This window comes from Coturnix japonica, chromosome 2, assembly GCF_054131305.1.
Source record: "Coturnix japonica strain WE chromosome 2, WE-NBRP24, whole genome shotgun sequence".
In the NCBI taxonomy this organism is placed as follows: Eukaryota; Metazoa; Chordata; class Aves; order Galliformes; family Phasianidae; genus Coturnix; species Coturnix japonica.
The window spans coordinates 32969872-32992460 of NC_140664.1; the positions used below are offsets into that span (position 1 = coordinate 32969872).

General features: G+C 40.1%; 1 protein-coding gene across 13 annotated transcripts in view; it reads right to left on the reverse strand.

Moving 5' to 3' along the window:
* Positions 1-5274: 5274 nt before the first annotated feature.
* CHD7 (chromodomain helicase DNA binding protein 7) overlaps positions 5275-22589 on the reverse strand; it is a 123015-nt gene continuing 105700 nt past the window's right edge. For 6 of the 13 annotated variants that reach the window (XM_085539529.1, XM_032442738.2, XM_085539528.1 and 3 more), the window contains 17 exons: positions 22236-22435; positions 21477-21636; positions 18004-18093; positions 17388-17491; positions 15839-15968; positions 15483-15555; positions 15218-15272; positions 14250-14478; positions 13877-14085; positions 13060-13737; positions 12443-12603; positions 10601-10828; positions 9928-10371; positions 9139-9360; positions 8669-8809; positions 8075-8179; positions 5275-7286 (listed from right to left, as the gene is read on the reverse strand). In XM_085539529.1, the coding sequence (XP_085395655.1) occupies positions 6333-7286; positions 8075-8179; positions 8669-8809; positions 9139-9360; positions 9928-10371; positions 10601-10828; positions 12443-12603; positions 13060-13737; positions 13877-14085; positions 14250-14478; positions 15218-15272; positions 15483-15555; positions 15839-15968; positions 17388-17491; positions 18004-18093; positions 21477-21636; positions 22236-22435 (4183 nt within the window). In that variant the 3' untranslated portion in view covers positions 5275-6332. Of the gene's footprint in view, positions 7287-8074; positions 8180-8668; positions 8810-9138; positions 9361-9868; positions 10372-10600; positions 10829-12442; positions 12604-13059; positions 13738-13876; positions 14086-14249; positions 14561-15217; positions 15273-15482; positions 15556-15838; positions 15969-17387; positions 17492-18003; positions 18094-21476; positions 21695-22235; positions 22436-22589 lie in introns of those variants that run through there. The other 7 variants (XM_085539533.1, XM_085539531.1, XM_085539534.1 and 4 more) reach the window with 7 other exon arrangements.

Genomic DNA, 22589 nt, shown 5'->3' on the forward strand with positions numbered 1-22589 from the left:
GTTTTGGTGTTTGCGCCTCTCGCAGCTTCCCGAAAATTGCTGTTACTCTCCGGGTTAAATATAAATATAGGTAAGAAATGATGGCAGCTCTTCACGTAGCAAGGAATGCTAACAGAGCAATGGGAAAGCTCACTCAAGTGAAACACTGAGTGGTTTAAAGCCAGCAGATGCCTTTTTTCTTTTTCCGAATGCTCCTTTTTAGTGCTGCTGTACGGAGCCAACAACAGAAGGTGCTCCTTGGTAGCAACTGGTGCTCAGAAGGCTGGAGGGAAGATCTTTTATTAAAAGAAGTGATAAATAAATGAAACAAATCCTGCCACTCCACACCAGCACCTGAGCTTCGGCACCTGATTTGGGTGCAGAGCCTTTGTGTCTGACCCAGGCATGATCAAAGGAGCACTGAGAAGCAGCGATGATGATCAAATCCAGGGCCTGGGTTTACCCAGGGGCAGCGGGTGGCACCCAGCACCTGTACCCAGGGAACTGGGAGTGCTCGAGGCACGCTTGCCCAGGCTTCGGGGAGCTCTGCAGCCTCACAAAGCGGGCACAAAAGAGCAAGCATTGCTTGCAAAACAAAGCGCATACCCCACTGGTCACTGGAGTGCTACAAGCTGGAATCAATGCGAGGATTGTGACAGCTGAGAACAAATTCAGCTATGTTTGACAACTTCCAGAAAATATTGGCAGAGGACGGGGAGCCTGCACTGCCCAGCAGCACCTTTGTGAATTGATTAGCCATATAGCAGATGGCAAGCCTGCTGCAGACTGAGACAGCAGAAGATGGCCAGTCTGGCCGAGGAGAACTTGAAGAAGGCTGGGAGGAAAAGCACGTCCTTGTGCTGACAGCCCCCACCGTACCTCACAAGCGTCAGATGCGCGGCAGATGAGGAACAGGACTGATTTTCAGCATTTTCTTCTGTTCTGACTATTCATCACGAGCACCTGCCCGGCGTATAAAACAGAATTACGCAGCTCAATTTAAACCCTTCACTCTTTCCATTACAAAAATCCTTCAAGAGAAAACACTTATTTTAATATATCCTTCCGAGCAGTGTTTGTGCAGGTCCGTTTGGAATCAGCTGGTACGTGTGGCAGAACTTGTTACACGCTCTCTGACAGTGCGCGCTTGCCTCAAAAGTTTGAATATAGAAAAGAAGTTCTAGACAAAGAGCAAAGGTTTTGCTTCCCTCCTTCTGCTACATGTTTTTGGGAGGGATTTGGCACACGTTTGGGGCAAATTCATAATTCTAATGGTTTTAGGAAATGCCTGGGGCTATTCAGAGCCTGCACAGCTGCTCATCAGTAGCCAGCCATGGCTGAAGGAGCAGAAACTATGGATGGTAGAAATATGCCATCTTTGTCTGGTGCAGAACAATGCCTCTGCAGTGAGATACAATGGATGGCTCTTATTTTCCACTAGCCCTTAGGAAAAAAAAAAAATAAAAAAGTGGGGGGAGGGAGAGAAAAAGGGGAAATGAAGGATCCCAGTTTCCTTGCAGGGCCTCAGAGCTAAGGGATCTCCATTGGCTTTGTAGGCAGGGAAATGCAAATCCTGCTTGGGCCCACAGCAGCTGGAGCCCAAGGGAGGGAGCTGACAGTGCAGAGATCCCTCACTGCCCTACAGGTGCCCATGGGCACCTCCACCCAAAGGGATGGGGAAGCACCGAGAGCAGAGCTGGTCACTCCTCACTCACAGCGTGCATTGCCTCCAGCACCAGAGGGGTTAACCTCATGGCCTGCTGCATTCAGCTTACAGATGTGAATGCCCAAAAAACCAACAAAGCCAAAGCTTGAAGTCTGTACACTGCTTGGGCCAGTAGACTCACATAGAAAAAGTGGGAAATATGAACAAGATAACATAAATGTACCTTGCAGAGCAAGTTGCCCCAATACACTCTTGTATCTCCATGCTCTTAGCAAGGATCCTAAATGGGTGGTTTGTGTTCTAAAGAGGGCTGCAGTTAATGGGATTTGAATGAATTCTCTGACTCGTGACTATCACTGGTGCCTAAGTTCTAAGCAGACTGACTGCAAGTAACAGACTGCAAACTACTGGCGTTAAGCTACTGCAACACCAATGGCTCCAGCGATTAAGATCTGACGGTTTTACCAATGTCAACAGCAATTTTATGCAAGGTGAAAAACCTAAACTAATCATTGATATGGACTTATCCTCCTTTAGAAAACATGTTTCTGTAGTATGTTATGTTATCCTAAATATTTGCTAGTTTGCATCAAATCTTTATCAAATGACCCAAGGTTGCAGGCAGACAGCATTGGATGTTTACTTCCCATTTGAAAGTGTTTCGATTGCTTCCAAAACACTCATCAAACCTCTCTCACATCAACTGCCAATCCATAACAATCCATTTCCTTTGGGAATTTTAATCAGAGCAGCTGACTCAAGCTGGTGATTAGAATATCTGCCCCAAATGCCACATTTCAAGGCCTCTTGAAGCCATCGCTTCTGGGTAAAGCCAGCATTCCCCCATCCAATGCAGCCAGAAGTGGTGACAGAGCTGCAGCTCCCAGCCCTGGGAAGATCATGGGGATACCAGGGGCTCAGAGCTCTGGGTGCCTCCTGCTGACACCAGAACCAGTCCCAGCACCAAGGGGAGAGCTGAAGCTTGTGACGTGGGGCAGCTGGGGAGCTCTGCACTCACAAGCAGTTTGGTAGGCAAGATGAAACTCAGTGGGAAGCTCAGCACAGGAAATACAATTGATTACCTCTCCCCATCCCCCGAACTCCTGTCTCTCAAATGAAAGAGTGCTTATTTTGCTGTACTGAATTGGAAAGGCCCTCGACAGAAGAAAACTACGTGCTGTTCCAATCAGAGATACACTTGTACATGGCACAGTTTTTGACATTGACATGAAACAAGAGACCAAAGCCAACAGAAGATACTTTGGAGTAGTTTAGGAACTTGTCTGCTACGTCATCAGTAAATTTTCAACCAGTTCTCAGCAGCCTAGGTTTACAAGTAGGATCATAAGATTTCTCTTGTAAATTCTGAGAAAATACGTCCTTAGAAGCCTGAGCAGATTTGTTGCTGTTTTGCTGTTTCTCTTGGCAGGGCTGCACGCCACGTACCCAAGAAAGGCTGCGTCAGCATGCAGATCATTCTATACTTTGCCACAGATACATGCTCATCCAAAGTCTCTTGTACTCCTTGACATTCCCCATTAGCAATTCTTTGACCACAAGGGAGGGGTCCAGCAACACAGGGGTACTGGCAGGAGGCTTCTGAATGAGATGGGCAGGAAGGTGCTCCGCTGTGAATCAATTTGAGAATAGCATGTTCTAATCATCTTAACGCACGTAAGCTTTTATTCATTTAGACACACTTTAAAACTTTGTGAGAATCACTGCAATAATTAACATATTAAAAACTCTGTCTTATCAAAGAAAAACCTTCATATTTTCATGTAATACATTTCTTGGACATTAGATGGCAATCCCCCCACTTCATTTTTCATGCCAGGGGCCCATATTCCTTCCAAAACCAAACACCACCTTCTATCCAACAGGTGAGCAGTCTGCTTAACCCGAAGGAGGCGCGGCTGTTGGAAAGCAAGCGGAGGGCCCAGAGACTCCCCCACCATCACAGCATCCATGCTGCTACAGCAGTTCTCCAGTTTCAGTTTTTGCTTTGAACAGGAAACACAGATGAGTAATAGCTGCATTGAGGAATGCTTCTAATAGGGAGAAGATATACTTACTATGTCCCTCGGATAACCTATGTTATGACTTGGATGTTTCAGTGCCAAAAACCTGCAGGCAGAAGTAGGCAGTTACCTGAATTTCCCCCTCATTTTGTCAGAGGAAGAGTTACGAGAATGAAAAGGGTTCGTGTGGCATTTAACAATATAATTTCTATTCTTGCCAATTAAGAAGGGGCCTCCCAAGGGATATCATTAGTCTGTTTAAATCTTTGCTGGGAATTATAAAACTGAATTTAGAAAAGGGCTATTTTGTATCAGTACATGAAACACACACAACAGGAAGCACCTAGCCACTTTGAGAGGGGAAGTTCTAGAGACAGGAGACAAAATAAGACACCAGTCATTTAAACAACATAAATAACAGATAGAATGGATTCAAAACACCAGATCGAGTTAATATACCTTGGCCTTCAGCCTCTCATTTGTTGTCATGGTCTATGTGCATTGTTTTAGAAAGAAGCAGGAATAACACACCTCAACAACTGTCCAGTGATGGACACGGCGGGAGGAAATCCTTCCTGACCTTCATTAACTCCATGTGATCTATTTTAGCGGCAGTACAAGACATTCTGCCACCTATTCATTTCTGCAGTGCACGTCTGTGATTCATTCACACCAAATTCACTTCCTAAGCTTTCATTTCTCATCTACTTTCACTGTTCGTTGAACGCTCCTTTCAGGGCAAGCTCACCCCTTGTAACAAGTCCTCCTCACGGCTGAGTTCTGGCCTTGCAGTACTCCTTACTTCCAGCTCTTGTGCAAATTCACAGGGGATGTGAGAGGGCTGCAGCTCTCCAAAAGCACAGGTAAAATTAATCATAAGACAGGGGTCCACCCACAGCTGGCGACTCAAATTGCTAATTTTTCATGTACTCTACTGCAGGCCTAACCTTTTATCCTCTCTATTGAGACGGTTGTGTACGTGTGTGTCAAGGTGACAACACTGTGAAAACAGAAGTTCTCAGATGGTACATTATCTCCAATATCAAAGGTCACAAAAGGGTACACGTCGGTAGCTCTCCAGAAGAGACGCTGGTTTTTATGAAAAGTGGGTCAGTTTTAGTTTCATGTAGGTTGTTTGACACAGTGGTTTCTGGCATCACAAGCTCTGGTCTACAGGATACCACAGAGCCTTTGTATCCCTTGCTGTCACTACAGCATTGTGTTTTTCTACCCATTAACCAAGGATAAATGACCTAGATATTGTGCCTATTAAAGCCTCATTTTTCTTTTGCCCTTTTGTTCTTTAGTGTACCATATTATCACATGCTGAACACATTTTAAAGTATTCTCAGTCTCTCGTGCCCCTTTTGAAGGAGTAAAGTAGGCTTTTTAGTGTGCTTTTCTGCAGAGTTACTTAGAGTGGAAAATATGAAGGTAATTCAGGGTTTCTCTTCCTGCCTAGTCCCATGAAGACAATCAGTTCAGCATTTACAGCTGCTAATCTATTGGGGAGCATAGCAGAAAACGCTGCAAAAAGCCACAATGCAAATATAAAACATGAACACCAGTTGTGACGTCCCTAAACGCTACGTTTTATAATTACATCTCTGCATATCATGGGTCACTTTTATTAAAAGCATCATTACTACAGTTGGCAGCAATTTACATCTTATCTTACATGATAGCAGTTTCCAAAGGGAAAAAAAAAACAAAAAACAAAAAACAATAATAATAAAAAGACATCACAACAAAGAAAAACAATACATTTACAAAGTCATGTCTGTAAACTTCAAGGCTAGTTTAGAGTTGAGGTAATGCTGTTTAGCTTTGTGGCTAAAGTAACAAAGTCCTTTAATTTAAAAAAGGTACCTGATTTTTATTTTATTTTTTATCTTTTTTTTGTTTCTACCAGTGCATTACAAAGATCACGAGACGATTAAACTGTAGCTTTATCCTGTAAGGACCTTCTCCGCGGGTAAATTTCCAAAAGGTACTCTTCACATTCAACAGCTGCCTTATTATTGCTGCGTCTCAAGACAGAGACATTCACACTATCATGAAGATTGTCAGAGAGAGAGTGTGTGTGGGTGTGTGCGCGCATGTGAGCGGGTGAACTCCCATACAGTCAAAATGAAGCACGAGTACGATATGTATGGTAGATTTCATCTTGACCTTCACAGCAAGAAAAAAAAAAAAAAAAAAGAAAGGAAAAAAAAAATTAAAAATTAAATATATAACTTCATCCTTCCTTGAAGCAGCACTTCCTTCTATTAGTGCCACTTGATTACAAATTGCTGCTTTTCATAATACCAATGGTACCAAAAGAAAAAAAAACAACAAAAAAAAACCCAAAAAAACCAAAAAAAGAAAGCAGAGCATTATGTCGATTTCCTTAAAAAGACATGATCACCTCTCAAATTTCATCTCTCCTAGGGATAATAAATAATGCACTGCACAATACTTAATGACCAAGATACCTTTTGACACATCTGTATAACATGACTTGAACTTTTTTTTCTCTTTTCTTTTTTTTTTTTTCTTTTTTTTTGCTACACTATGTTACAGAACAGCTTATAAAAACTAAGTATGGACATTAACTGTGAGTGTAAACAGTAGGACTACCACTTGTCAAAAGTTTAAAACACTTCAACTGTAACTGGTACTGGTTATTCATCATTTTCATTGTTTTCTATTTCTTCTCCCCCATCAAGTGAGTCTAATTCTTCACCCTGTGCTATTTCATCTTCTAAAACAGAGGAATCTGCAGTTTTATCAAGGCTCTCCTCTGCATCGCTGCCTTCCAGGTTTTCTTCATCTTTAAAGGCAGTTCCTTCAGTTTTCTCAGTAGCCTTCTCTTCGTTGGAGCCCACTGCATTCTGAAGTCCTGCTAGTGCTGGGAAACCAGGCAGAGTCAATCCTCCCAGTCCCGGAGGTAGAAACATAGATGGATAGAACAGGCCAGGAGCCATGGTAGACAGCAGGAAAGGATTGAAGGCCAGAGGGTTTGTGGGCAATCCAGTGTTGGTGGTGGTGGTAGTGGTGGCAGTGGCGGTAGTCGCCGCAGTAGCAGCACTGACGGATCCATTCGCAGAGTCAGTAGCAGAAACAGTGTCTGTGCTTTTCTCAGAGTCTTTGTTCTCCTCTTCATTCTCCTTCTTCTTCTCTTCAGCTTTTGAAGCGCCATCCTCAGTCTCTCCTTGACCGGAAGCAGTAGTGGCATTTCCAGTAGTAGCCGTTATTGGGTTATTCAACAATCCGCTTAGTCCAAACATATTGGGCAATCCTGCCATCCCTGGCAACATCAGAGGCAACATGGCAGCCGGATTTTTAGCATCCCCCCCAGCAGCAGCAGCTGTTGCTAACCCTGGCGGAAAGCCCATGAGGCCTGCGAGCTGGAGAGACTGCAGGTTCTGTAGATTCTGGAGGCTGGTGAGGTCCATTCCAGCAAACAGACTGTTCATTAGTAGTGGGTTGATTCCCGAAGTTGATGCTACAGCAGCAGCTGCTGCAGCTGCTTTGGCAATTTCACTTTTTGGCCTTCTTCCTCTTCTGCTTGCTCCTTCCTCCCTCACAACAGGTCCAGTGAGAAGACGGTCAAACATAGACTCTGGAACAAAACCCTGAGAAAGGGATGCAGAAAAATAGAGATTTATTCTCTATTAGCTTTTGTAGTTTTTAGCAGCTAACTAGCTACAATGGAAGAAACTGAAGGGATTTTATCACATTATTTTTTTAATTCGAAAAGAAGTTTGTTTTTCAGCCCTGGTAGATCATGAGCAGCTAGCTACTGAAGTGACAACACTAGAACACATAAGAAAAACTGAAGAAAAAGTCACATGTATTGCCTATTTAAACAGGGCAGAAGAACAAATAAACGCTGAATCACAGTAGCTTGTACTTCCCAGTGAACTCCAGTATAGGGAGTGGTATTTTAAAAAGTATTTGTTGAACTGCACACTCTATTTCAAATAACAGTTATAAAATAAAAGGCAGCACAGCTAATTCTTTGATGCTACAAACTACCAAGGTGATTACTGTTTCTGCTGTGCACATGAAAAATACTTAGTTTAGTAGTTATATAATATGCTACCACCTGTATTTATTGAGAATTGCTGCTTACTAAATGAAAGAAATACAAAATAATCAACAGAAACATAACTAATGTTGAAGGTTACTTTACTGTACCTGATTTTTCCAGTGTACTGCAATCCCACTCTAGAGAAACCTTCTATCACCTTTGCCCTTAGCTGGATAACACCCATCCTGACACTACAATTTCCTCAGCTCAGAACTACTAGCAATGAGATAAAGAATTTAATCATCAGTGCTTGCCTGCAAAAATTTACGCAACCTTCAACCTTCCTGTGCTGTAATCTAGAGAGAAGCATGGAATTAAAGTTTCACTTACAGACTGTTTAACAATGTCAGTCCAATCTGGAGCAACAGCAAATTCAGGATTTTCTTCTAACCATCTTGGCAAGTCCTTCATTGGAGGGGCCATAGCTCCACCCATCTAATGCAAAAGGTAAGGTAATACTTAAAAACACAAACAAAAAACAACTGACCAAACAACCCAAACCAAACTGCTACTGTTCATTTGTACATTTTCTATCTGTGCGCTTTCATCTATGAAGGATGACAGTAAAGAATTTCAGTTCACAAGGTGGAAAAATGAACTAAAACTACCTAATGATACAAGAATTGAAAAGACCATGTTTAAAAAACACAGCAAAATGTCGCAGTCCAGGCAGTGCTAGTAATTAATTTCATACCTAATGTAAGGAAATAACACGCTAGACAGTTTCAAAAAATAGGAGTTACACAACTTAAATGACTAATATGTGCATACCATTAGTAAAGGAGGACTTATGGGTTCTGAGTGATAGTAAGAATAAATGTCAGTATGAAATTAAACTTTTTAAAGAAGAAAGTTTGGAACAGAAAGCCTCATGCAAAGGCATTATTACACAATTTAAACAACTCTATTGAATGAAGTTTTTACCTTCTTCCCATTTCGCTTATTTACAACAGGTACCCTTTCTTCTCCCGTCAAGGTGTTTATATCCAGTTTATTAGGGTTTCGACATCTGTGTCGCTTTTGTTTCGGCTTCTGAAATGAGGAAAACAGCACATCTGCACTCTTCTGGAAAGAAGAGAAACGTGTTGCTTTTTAGTTTTTTCATTCACTTGACCAAAATCAAGAATTATGACACCTCTTCTAACAAAAATTTTAAGAAGGGGCCAATTACTCTACCCTCAAAAAATGTTTTTCCTGAACATACATAGAAATCCCAGTGCCTCCTGAGTGTTTAGATATTGCAGTAAATGTAGCTAGGATGGAAAGTTCCGCTGAAACCCAGACAGCTGAAAATCCAATGACTACACCCAATATGAAGAAAGTTATTTCCATGTCTGTAAAATTAACTTCTATACTATTCTAATACAACTACACTTTTAAAATCACATACTTACTGGTACATAACTTGGCATATCTACAGTGTAAGTAGGATGCAATTTAAGCCATTCAACTAAATCCTTGTTTTTGGGAGCATCTTCTCCCACCAGCCTGGTCCCATCCTCTAGACTGATTACAGGGATGCGAGTGTCTGGGTCCAGTTGACCAGGAGATGGAATGTTCCTTGCTGGTAGGGCTTCCATATCTTCTTCAAAAGCTTTGGTCACTTCTGCATCCTCCTGAAAACATGAACACCAGTATTAATTCTCACTCTGAGGCAGCAGTTTCCTGGGGAAAATTATTTCAGGGACTAAAGTTAAAGGCTCAAGGCATTAGTTAATAAGACATAAATGTTTCCATTATGTAAAGCAGTCAAGTTAGGGGATTTTTAAATTTACACTCTTTGAACATTAAAGAACAGACAGAGCAGTTTTCATGCATTATCAGTTAATGGTCCCTAAGACCATTCCTTCCTTCACTTCTGCCAGAACAGAGAGCATAAACTTAAGCCTGGTATGGTATACCACATATATATACATATAACTTATGTTATACCATACTATATTTCAAAGGAAAAAATGTCTTTTTGAAATTACATACTAGTTAAAAGCAAGTCACAATCTGCTATAGTAAAAACTTGATATAAACAACATTTTATTGGGTTCAAAATTAAATTCAAAGCAAAAGCTGGCTGGGTAAGAACCATACATTATCATTTACTATAGGATAACAACACTGTAAACTCACATTCAGAAAGTACTAGACACAGAAGAACAAATAGGAGACAAAAAAGGTTGCTGTCTTACTACAGTCAATGATGTCCGTTTGTTGCTCATAAATAACAGATCAAGCCCTTCTACATTTTTCCTCCTTCCTCTCCTCCTCTTCATGGGTGGTTCTCCATCTATTAAAGAGCCATTTAGTAGATGCCTTGTGGGTGTGCGTGAAAGACCTGCTTGCAGCAGCTCCATTTGAGTTTTAAAGGCATCGGACACGGGTGTGGAGACATTAGGCAAGATAAACTTTGAAGTAACAGATGAAAAATTTGAGGTAGAACTTGTTGCCTCTCGTGAGGCCTTTGATAAATCTACAACCTTTTCTTGTCCATTTTCTGAGACCACCTGAGACTCACGTAACTGGGCAACCATTTCCATAAGATTTCTCCTTTTGGCAGCTCTCTCAGCCTCTATTTCAATCTTTCTTCGTCTTCGCCTCCTCTGACGTGGAACCGATAAATTGAGTGCATCTTCCTAATGAAATATTAAGATTTCCAAACATTAACACAGCTCTGTTAACTACACTGATTTTACAGCAGAACAAACATGTAATTTGAGAAAACAAAGCCTTTACTGTACACAAGGTAACACTGCCTTTTATTTTTCCTGTTTTATTCAAAGGAATGCTATTTTTTTCATATTATGCAAAATAAGTGCACAAAAGACAAAGTTTTCTGTAAGAGTAAGAAAGATGCAGCCTTGCCTTTGACAACTGAGGAGAAGCAGTGATGTCTTCACTGCCACTGATGCTGGCTTGACCAATCATGGAGAGCTCTGCAAAGCTTCTTTTTTGCAGAGGGCTGTCCACAGCTGTTGGAGTATACCCAGGTATGAGTCCCTGGAAATCAAACATCTGGCGCCTATTTACTGGCCACTTCCCTTTCAGCACTGCTTCACAGATGTTGTCTAATCGGTTGATCATTACTCGATCCTGTGTAAAGGAAAAGTACATAATGAACCTTTAGCACAGAGGTTGCCTGTTAATCTCAAATGAGTATAACTACTCTGTCTAGTTCGGCACAGCTTAAGAAAGACATGAAAAAACTATTCTTCCAGGCCAGGATAAACTGATTGCCTGAACAAAGCTAACATATGGGGAATTTTGTAAAATAGAGCTAGAGTTTAAAAACAGAATTTATATTGAGGTGAAGGAAGAAGACAGATCAAATTTTCTGTTGGGCAGTGCACCAACAGACAGATTGTAGCAGAAACTCACAATTATTTTACACTTCTGACTTGAGCAGTTAGCAAAATCAACAGTTTGGAAGGGAAAAAAAATCAAAACATCTGCAATGAGTATTTTAAAACTGCAGTTCTTGAGATCCAAGACGCTGGATCTGCAATTCTGTCGTAGGAAGTGGATCCTCATTAGCGTCACTATTAATAAAGTTCAACATTATGAAACAAGCACCAACCTAGGGACATCTAATGAATGTCAATTTTCATTCCACACCCATTATCACTTCAAATTTCACTGAAGCGTGTACACTAAAAATCTCTGATTATGTGTATTAGTCTACTTATGCTGAACCTACATAGATTAGGGATTTGTTTTTACTCTATGACCAAAATAAGATTTTAGTTCATGTTTCCAAAATACATACTGAAAGCAAAGAAGATGAGTATAATTCTTTTCCGTTTCAGTATTCAAGTACATTCCACGCTAGCCTGTCTGAAGTAGTAGAAACTTCAGAACTATGAGAAATACTGCTGATTAGGGAATATGAGCATCAGTTAGCTTCCTGAACAGCATAACAGCGCAAAGGCCACTAGCAAATCTCAGCAGCTGCAACAGACTGCTTGCTTTCTCCAGGAATAAGCCTATTAAGAGCAAGGTCCCCCCGCCCTACCCCGCCCCCTCCCAAACCAGATGGCCCTGTTATGGTGATTAGTAAGCTTAAGACTATTACTACTTTATTTCTCTTCACTGCCCTCACTGCAAAAGACAGTACTAAATTATGCATGGATTTATTATGATGTTACAGTTCGATATTTTTCCAAAAAAATTGTGTTTGATATATTTCTGCACTGTTCCCAAATTAAGATACAGCTTTTATCCTATGTAAAACTGCTGCTTGTATATGCAGGACACCTTAATACAATTACATCTGTCAACATTACATAATGGCTTAGATCATGTAGGTCACCAGTACCCTTTTCCCCATCCCAAACCGAAAAGGTGATCTTACAGAATATGTCTGCTCTCCTTGCAGACTGCTCTGCAGCTGAAATCTAAAATTCAAAGTCATAAATTTGCTTCAATCAATGACGGTGTAAGAGGTGTGATCCTACATTCAGAAAGTTACAAGGCCTATAAGGAACTCACATCTGTCAGCAGTTTGCTGTTTTACAGTAAAGCAATTCTGTTCATTTCCTCCACTAATCTGTACACAATTGAACAATAAAAAGCCATTTCAAAAATCATTCTCAGAATAAAGTCTCATGTTCACTATAAGCACAGAACTGTACAAAGCTCTCTTTGCAGCACACTTCTCAGACATTATCTGTATTGAAAACAACACATCCCATCCTACCCCCAACCAACCTTAGGCCAGAAAGAAAAGGCAAAAGTTCTCTCATGAAGCAGCTGGACCACAGAAGGATCCCCATCTTCCATGTAGAATCCATCGCGTGTTTCATCCCTTGCGGTACTCATAGAGGCATTGCTTTCTTCATCAAAATTCTTACCCTGAGAAACTGCTCCTGCTGAGTAATAACCATGACCAAGAATTAACTGCAAAACTTCGGAACCATCCAATGTCAGCCTCAATAGATAGATTAAGACAAGAACATTTGATACCATACTTTTAACTCTGATGTTCCATTATTACTACAACAGAGCCTTAGTCTTCTGCACTTGGCACAGAAATTGTACTTTTTAGATCAATAAATTATCCGGGAAATCATTCCTCACAGGGACAAAAAGACCTGTTAAAGCTGGATTGTTTTAGCTTCTATGGTTTGGTGGTGGTTTTTTTTTTTGGAAAGTTTATCTACCCACCTGATACCTGGAAAAGGTGAGCAACTGCTAAATGCAGCCTATCCATGCTCCAAAACAGCTCCTTGTGTGCTTGTGTGCCACTTACCAGCTGGCACAAGTCAGAACAACTATGGGACTCATGCTAAACTAAGTGCATAGGACTGACCTGACCAAAGCGTTACCTTCAGGTTGGGAGGACTCTTCTGATTTGTCATCATCATCCAGTTTCTCCTCTTCATCTTCTTCTGAACCTTTTTCCGAAATAGATTTTGGGTCTACATCTGTACTCATTTCTATGTCTTTCAATTCACATTTAACAGAGCCAGTCTCAGCCTCAGCATCGCAGTCCTGTTTAGTGTCTTTATCTGCAATATCCGTCTCTTCCTTGACATCGGACTTTTCTTTGGCTGCTGGATTTTCAGATCCTTCAACTTTAGATTCCGTTTGTTCTGTACTTTTTTCTTCTTGTACTGGTGTGGATGGGACAATAGGTGGTGTTTGACTGCAGCCAGCACCCACAGGGTGTAGAGAAGAGACAGTATTTGCATTACCCACCCCTCTGTTTTGAGCAAAGTTTTTGTGTGCCTCAAGAAAAGACAGTTCAGGATCATTCAGAATGTGATAATCTGTCCTACTGACTCCATGTTTAGCAGCACCAATCAGTAAGTCTTTGTCATGTTTACCACACTCCCACCACTCCGGCAGATCCAAGCTCGGTTGGCAAAGTTTTAGCCTCTCTCCCAGCTGTGGGTGATGAAGAACCTGTTCACGGATTTTCCGTAACAGCTCTATGCGATATAAAGTTCTGGAAGCACGTTCTTCTGTGATCGGTTCAATCATAGTAGAAAGATCAGGTGGCTCTGCAATGACATTGGTTTGTACTGTTTAACACTGAATAGATGTATGCCCATCTCTAAATCATTGCACCTAGGAATTAAGTTTCAACAACGAAACTGTCTATTAATAGTCAAGTCCATTTCTGCAGTCAGTAAAACTTACCATCATCTGGCTTGACTGGCATTCGGCACACTCGTCTACACATATTCACAAAGCCATTAAAATACTTCTCCAAGCTTTCATCGGACTTTTTATCAAGCCTGGCAAACGCTCTGAATTGATTCCAGTCAAATTGATGTTTTATAGGATCAAAAATAATTCCAAAAGTAGACACTACACGATAAAAATCGGCTTCTTCTCTTCTTGTCCATCTATTCAAGAAGAAGGGGAAAAAAAAAAAAAAAGAGGCCACTGAGTAAAGGCGAGCTCAAACAGTTTGGATACCCCCAGGCCCCAGTTTATACTCTCAAAGCAGAGTACTGGCAACACACAAACTTAATTGAGATTTAAAGGAAAACATCATTGAGAAACTCACTTTTGTCGTTTTTCAGTTATTATAGCCTCCCTTTCTGCTTCTAGTGCCCTCACTTCTTCCCGAGGCCGACGTCTCCTGCGGTCAGTCTTCATTAGTGCCTCTTGCCTCATTTGTTGCCTTTTATAGCTGCGCTGATAGGCAGTAATGAGGCGACGCAGACGGGTAGTCAGGGTTGAAGTGTTGGGCCAGTAGAGTTGGCCTAACTCAGAATTGCTTTCACTGTGCTTGTCTAGAGAATAGAGAAGTATTTGTGCACTGCAAAACCAGCACTAAGCATTTCAAAGTTTCTAAGGCTAAAACTGGATTCCTGTCTGATCAGATAAGAACATACGCTTCATTAATATTGGTGCAGAACAAATTAGAAACAGGATAACTACACTGGTAGGAAATAAAAAATAGAATAAAACCATCTGACTCCACAAACTCAAATGACTGTGAAGCATTTAGAGATAGCTATCAGGTATTATTATTCAATGTTATGAATGCAAACATATTATGAATACCTTTAAGTATTTAAATTAATGCAGTAGAGCTTTAAATATGTTACTAAGAAGATCATTCCATCTCAGTGAAAACACCTATGCTTATGATTTCCCACTTCATTATTTTCACTTAAACTTGGCACTTTTCCTCCATACCAAGGAACTTATCTACAGCAACTTCAAGATTATCTCGGCAAAAGCATCAACAGCAGCATAATGAAACATCTAGTTTTTATCATCACAATTTCTACCATGTAATTAGAAACCCAGAAAGCCTTAATGTGGGATTATTCAAACATGGTAAATAATTGTTTTGAAACACGTGAAGCATGAAGAGATTTGGCACCAAGAAGTTTACCGTGATGTTTTCCCAAAACACAGCCCATTTTTTCATGTGCTAATAAAAACAGTCCACCTTTTCCTAAATGGTCTATTTTTGCCTTAATTTTTTTTTTTTTTTTTTTTTTTTTTTTGGTATAATCTTACTTGGGTGGATTTCAATGGACTCTTCTTTGTCTTCCGGAGGTGAGTTTGCAAATTCCTTTGGGAGAAGACAGAAGTTATTTTAGTTTTCAGCTTTGACCATATGTTATTGTTTGCAGAAAAAAAGATGTTATCTTTCAAATACAGGAGAAAAGTATCTTTGTAAGGCGAGTTTATCTGGTGGCTCACAAACTACACATTAGGATAAACATGGTGTGTCAGTTATGTTTACAAATACTTGTAATTACAGAAACTTGGAAGTTCTTACATCAATTTCATCCTTGAAAGGAATTCTGGTTGGCTTATATTCTGGATCTTCATCTTCTCTGTCGAATTCACCTCTAAAAATATTTAAAATAAGCAATTTAAATCAATACTGTTTTTGAAAGGTTATTTTTCTGGAAAGAAAAGCAAAAACAAAAAGCTACAAAAGCCGCCAGAACGGTGTACCAAGCTACACATTTATATTTCATGCTCAACTGTGTAAGCAATTTTACATACTTTTTACATTATGTGATCACTTCAGATCCTCAGGCAAGAGATGTAAGCAGAATATGACACATGAACTCATGCCAACATATACAATGCTGATAAAGTTTATTAATTTTTTCATGTCGTCCTTACCCATCACCGCCATCTGCTAACATGTCTGTCCCTCTCTGTTCAGCAGCTATGGCCTTTGCATCAGGCATGCCAACTCGTTCCAGAAAGCACAGTGTTGAATCAGCTCTCATGGAATTGTACTTCTCATAACCTGGGAAATATTAAAAAAAAAAAAAAAGCTATGATCAACTGTAAAAAGAACAGTTCAGGTAGTGAAATACAGTTTTCTGGGTTCATTTATTTATTTTTAAATAAAATTAAGGAGCTGTATCTGTGATTTTAAAGGAATTATTTACTAAAAAATTATGCATTTTTTACTATTTTCCCCCGTAGTTTTCATTTGTGGAATAACAAATTTTTTTCATACTGGAAAATCTCATCAGCACAGAAACATCTAAACATCAGTAGCATTATCAAACAGTAAAAACTGAATAGTTTTTTTCAACATAATCTCTTTATAAAGCGACAATCTTTCACCAAAACTAACCTCACTCTTCTCTAAAGATTCCTACGTAACTTTTGCAGTAGTTCCCCATATCCAGCACTCCCTTACTGCAAACATGCAGATGTGAATGGAAACACACACACACACAGTAGCTCTGCTCTAGCCTTGCTGGAACCCTCAGTGTAGGCTGCGAAAATGCTGTATACATGGGTTATACGTAAGGCCAACGAACCTGTCTTATTAGGTTTAGGATGATGCATGTCAGTAAGATGACACTGTTCCCTCTATGGTTTTCAAACTGCTGTTTGCTTTTTTTACTGCCCAAGTTGACTAGATGGAAAATGGCAGATCCCAACAGTGCACTGCAGGAAAATGATTTTTAGACTAGACTTGCCTCAGCTGAGCCCACAAAACAGAGCTGCTGTACATAGGCAGAACAGCACAATTCAATTAGGATTTGTACTACAACACACTGCTCCTAACTGCTGTAGAGCCTCAAGCCAAACTGTAATCATGAAAGGTTTTATAAGCCATCATTCTCCCCTTTAGTCAGGCTGGGCTGCTGAGAATACCTCTGCGACCTCCAGAGAATTGGGATTATAATCAGGAATCGCTCACTGTATATATCATGCCAGCTCTGCATCCCCAGCCTTTCAAAGTTAACAAGGCTGCATCCCACTCAAGGGAGCCGGGAGTTCTCAACACTGACATTTGTGAAATATTGCTTGGAACAAAGCCCAGGAGGCACTTGTACAGATTAATAGCAGAGGTTAAGCCCACCGTCCACTTTGACACTGGTTGGCAGAGTTAGCAAGTGAAGCAGTGCTGGAAGCAAAGTTTATGGAGATCTATCTTACTATTTGGCTATTATTTAAACAAATATGGCTTTGTTTTATTTACAGCCAAGAAAGTAATGTTTTCTTCTCAAATGTTCTGCAAACATTTAAAAACAGCATCTGATATTTACAGCTCATATTAGGTTTTTAATGCAGGCAAGAAAAAAAAAAAAAAGGGAGATACAAGCCAACAGTTCTTTGGAACAATACTTGTTAATATTATGACTGCACAGTCCTACACACAGAAAGCGTTACAACTGAGTTTTGTTCAGAGTGAGACACCACTTACCGTGTTTGAATACTCCAATTAAAAGGGATTTATCCGCCTCCTTATCCCACCAGTCTGCAGGAACTTCAGCGTGGAACGGCTCAGGTATCCATACATCTACTTCACTATAAAGACAGCATTATGAACATTCACAAAGATGATCGGACAAAAACGTTAGGAAAAAAAAAAGAAGTGGTTCACACCATTTTGTAAATAAGCTTCTTGAGGGGGAAAAAACAACACAAATTAGAACACGTGGAAAATTAATTAGGATTGTTTAAAAGGAAATAATGAAAAAATATTAGTCTATTTTAGGAGCCAAATGCCAGTGGTTACCCAAACGTACTCATTTACAGTCTTAGTATTTAAAAAAAGAAAAAAAGAAAAAAAGAAAAATTAAAATGGAGTTACAATAATCCTTCAATATTAACAATACTGAAAAAACATTTCTGTTATTTCCCATACTGTTCCCTCCTCCAAGAAAACTACCCACCTCATTTGATAAAATAATAATGTGGCTTGGGAGCACATTTAACAGAAAGCACAACAACCTTTAACTGCTGAAATTATTATAATACATGTGCTTTACATAAGCCAGCATCATAAAGCAAAAAAATAAACCTGCGCTTGCACTAACCTTGAGTCAGCACCCTCTAAGATCCTGTCTGCTTGGTCCCCTATAACTTCTTGTCGTAGATAGTACAGCATGCGGACACGCAGCAGGACCCTGGAGAGGAAGGCAGAGGGGGGAAAAAGTTCTTAACTTCAGGACTGTTTGCCAACAGTGGCTTTTGGCAGCTGCTGCTGTTCATCCATCATCCTGCCAAGGCTGATTAGCCATGCTGTATGGTAGGCTTGAAGCGTGACAGATGGTGGCACATAATCACCTCTGTGTGGTGCTTTCTGCTGGCTTCCAACAGGCCTGCCTGGCAACCGCTTACACTGCACAGAGAGGGACCGAGAGCAGCCCGGCCCCGGCGCATTTCATTTAGTTCTACCTAGTGCAGCTTGTGAAGTTTAGACACGTACTCTACCACTGCCTCTGAAGTATTGAAGCAAGTTTGTAAACAACTGAGCAGATGGCTTTCAGTAACTGTTCTGCTTCATTATCTCATAAAATTTCCTCAGCTGCTGCCTTAATACCATTTTTGGAAGCACATCAGAAGTTGTAGGAATAAACGAGATATAAAATCTGGTTTTACTACCTTACAATAAACCCTCAATATGGAATGTCAGGTTTTTCAGATTATACAACTTTTTGCTTCCGAGAATGGGAGGGAAAAAAAAATAATCCCCCATTTCCCCTAGGAGATATTAACTATTTTTAATCTCTATAGCTCAAATTGCTATTTAATTTTACCTGTACACAACATAAGCACCATAAGGAAGTGAAGTCTTCCTTGCCTGTGTTTATTTTTTCCCATCCCTGCAACACTACGGTCGTTTTTGGGACTGCTGTCAGGTGTTGCAGCAGCAGCTTAAGCTGGCAGGAGAGAGAATGGCAGACTCTGGATTTTCAAGGAGACTAGAAAAGAGGTCATCGCTACAGAAAAAAATGTCTCCCTGGAAATAATCAAGCTCTTCCATGTTTACCCAATTCAGGGCACCCCCTGCTGCCTAGTTCATGAAGTAGAATCAGCACCAGATAAAATGGAGACTCTTCTCTCTGCCTTCTCCCTGTATCCAAATCCATTTCAGCTACAGTTGAATTGCTGCTCTCTTGGAACAGAGTAAGGGTAACTGGGGAGGCAGTAATCTGATCACCCAGTTGCATGAAAAATTTAGACCACCACCAGTTTTGAGAGCTCCTTGTTAGGGATCTGATGCAATAGGAGTGATTTCCAGTTTTACATGTGTTACCCGAGCAGTCCTTGGATGAATAGGGATTTGAATCAAGGTCATTTCTACATTTCAAAACATGTCAGACATGCTTTTTTTGTGTGCTTGGTAACCGGGACCAGTAAGGGACACCTTTTCTCTATGTGGCTATAGAAATAAGCTGTGGAGGGTCTCTATCATCTTTGGATTAAGTAATACCAGATACTACATCAAGCCAAAAGAAGAGAAAAAGATAAAACTAAACCAAAATGCAGAGGTCCTTTACACCTTTCAGGAGCCCTCCACATTAAAGCAGCATGCACGTTACACATGAGAAGAGGACACCCTGCTCTTATTTATCCAATAGATATGGCTATCTGATGAAGGAGATTACTCATGCTTCCAGTTGTCTTCTACCTCAGCTTGATTTTACCTGGGCTGAACATGTTGTTTCTACAATTCACTTAGCCCTGGTGGGTCTAGGAAGTGAAGGAAAAAGCCAGCAACTGAAAATACTCTTGTACAGTGATACATCAGGCTTTCCAATCCTTCTAATTGTTCTGCTGTATTATTTCAGCAGCAGTATTTTAAAAATGAGTTTAAGGCTGATCTGCAAACTGATATAACAAGTAATGAGGACATGTTACCTGGGAGAGCAGAATAATGTTACAAGGAAAACTTTAATTACTTTATGAGGAAGTGAAAAGTAATAACCAGACTCAGTAACAGTTTAGGAAAAAAGCAAAAACCAGTTCACTTGCATGTACACTTGCCAACATAATTCTCTAAATATCCGTTCTCATCAGCTAAGTATTAAGCTTCATTAGCATCTAGAAATGAACTAATAAACCTTTTAAATGTCTTTTCTCCTTCACACCCCCTGTTGACAGGCCACAGATACTTTTGAAATCAATAATTTCTTTCTAAGAAACAGTTCTAATAAGACACAGTACATATTAAAAGCACAAAGTAATGACAGCTTTTCAGCAACACCACTTTACACATGTACGCTATATAGCCAATGAAGAACACTGTTGAAAGAAGCTGACACAAAAATAAATCAGATATTACATACTAAAAGCAAAGAAGAGATGCACTTCAGAGACATTCATTCAATAATTAAGCAAAGTAACACACAAAACAGAATGATCTTTATCCCCTTAGGTTTTCATTTTAGTAAGATGTTCAAAATTGCAAACATCCAGTCAAGGCAATGATTAAGTTTAGAGAATATGGTGAGAAATTCAGACAAAGGAGAACAGGAGAAGAAACATTCAGTATCATGTGGACAGCAGAAGAGGAAGGAAGAAAAAGAACGAACAGATATATCCATGCAGAGGTGAACTACTACATGCAATTCAGGGTAACTAAGATTTAGAAATCTGAATTTAAGATCTATGGGAGAAAAAACTCTACAGATATTTGCCTGATAGACCTCACAAGAAGATAGTATTAACAAATAGCTTTTGTTTAAAAAGATCACAGAATATCCCAAGTTGGAAGGGACTTACAAGGATCACTGAGTCCAACCCCTGGCTCCCACACGGGACCACCCAAAATTCAAACTCTATGTATAAGAATCATTTGGACAGTGGTCTCAAGCTCTAGCAGCTTGGGGCAGTGACCACTGCCCTGGGCAGGCTGTCCCAAGGCCTGACCACCTGCTGGTAAAGAACTTTTTCCTAACACCCAACTTGACTGTTACCAGAGTGCAGAGATCTGAGCTGCCCCACTGCTCCCCTCATGAGGAGCTATAGGCTGCTACAAGGCCTCCTCCTCTCAGCCTTCTCCTCTAGGCCAAACAAACCAACAGACCCAGCAACTCCTCCTGCACTTTGCACTCTAGACTCCTCACCATCTTCACAGCCCTCTTTTGGGGCTTCTAATAATTTCATTTTCATCTTATATTGTGGTACTCAAAATAGCTCACAGTGCTCAAGGTAAAGCCACACTAGTGCAGAGCAGAGCAGGATGTTCAGTTGTCAAGAGAAACAGATTTAAGTGAGGGTATATTCTTTCCCTTATGCTAATAGGAATAATCACAGATTTGATTTCATTCTTATTTACCAAATAGAAAACACATTTCTTCATAAATGTTTTAAGAATGGATCGATCATAAAGAGCTTACAGAAATATCCAGATATCTGTTAAGATGATTATACCCCAAAATTAGAAGTAATAATGTTCTTTACATCCTATTAAATAGCCCCATGTTCTATTAAAAACATTCCAAAGTCACAGACTTTCAAAAAAAACATAATAAAAAGCATTAAATGTAATAATAATACTTACTTATTACAATGATGTTTGAGATGTTTTCTATAGCTGTCTTCTTGAAATAATACATCCGGATTACAGGTGGTGAGCCAATCAGCATCTTGAAGCATTGGCTGTGAACTCTGGGCTTTTACTTTCTTGCCCTTCCTCCCTCTGGGCACTGGCGCAGACAGGCCTACACAAATCCCCAATTACTTCTCATACAGTCTGAATAGAAAAGCTCTCACACCAAACTGCATTACAAACACACATTTACAGCTAAGTATCACTGCTGTATTAATTCCACTGTGGGCAACGAGACAACCAAAAACTGAACAGCAACATAATTCATCTGGAAATTGTGAATAACAAAATCAACCAAAACTTCCATGCTAATTTAGGTGTGAAGATTTCAAAAATTCAGAGAACTAGCCAGAAAATGGTGTTATACAAATATTTCTTCTACAAATGTTCATGAATCTGAACAGCCATAAAGAAACAAGCTTTATGGTTTACAGTCATTTGAAAGAGATTAACTCTAGCAGTAGGCGACACTAAAAATTATATTAGAAAATTTGTTCAAACTGCTTTATGAGCAAGAGCACTGCATTCTACAAAGCATCTAAGGGTGACTTCCCCTTTAAGTACTGACCCAGTCAAAGCCCACCTTACTCATAAAATCTGACAAGATCCTACAACATGTCAGAACAGCTATAGTTTAAACTAAAGACATAGCATGACTGAAGCAATTCTTTCCTATTTACTAGCATCATTATTTGATTGTGGTAGACATACCGGAATGATTAACCAGAGCTCGAGTTTGCCCATCTGCAGTTGGAGTGATCAGATCCCAGATGAAACTTTTGATATTTTCATCCCCTTTGTAATGATTAAGGCAATATACCAGGATAGTCCGGCAGATGGTTTCCACATCTTGTTCTGTTAGCTGACGTTTATAGCGCCCATGTGAGAGGATGTCAGTCCAACGACCCCAGCTACAAGAAAAATATGTTCAATACAATAACCAGGGCACTGGTAGTTTAATTTGTGACTTTCAATTTAACTCCTGGTGCCACGCAAGTTGGGACCTCCTGTACTACTATCAATGCATTTTGCGTTTGTGTGCAGGTTACATCGGGGAATCCTGCT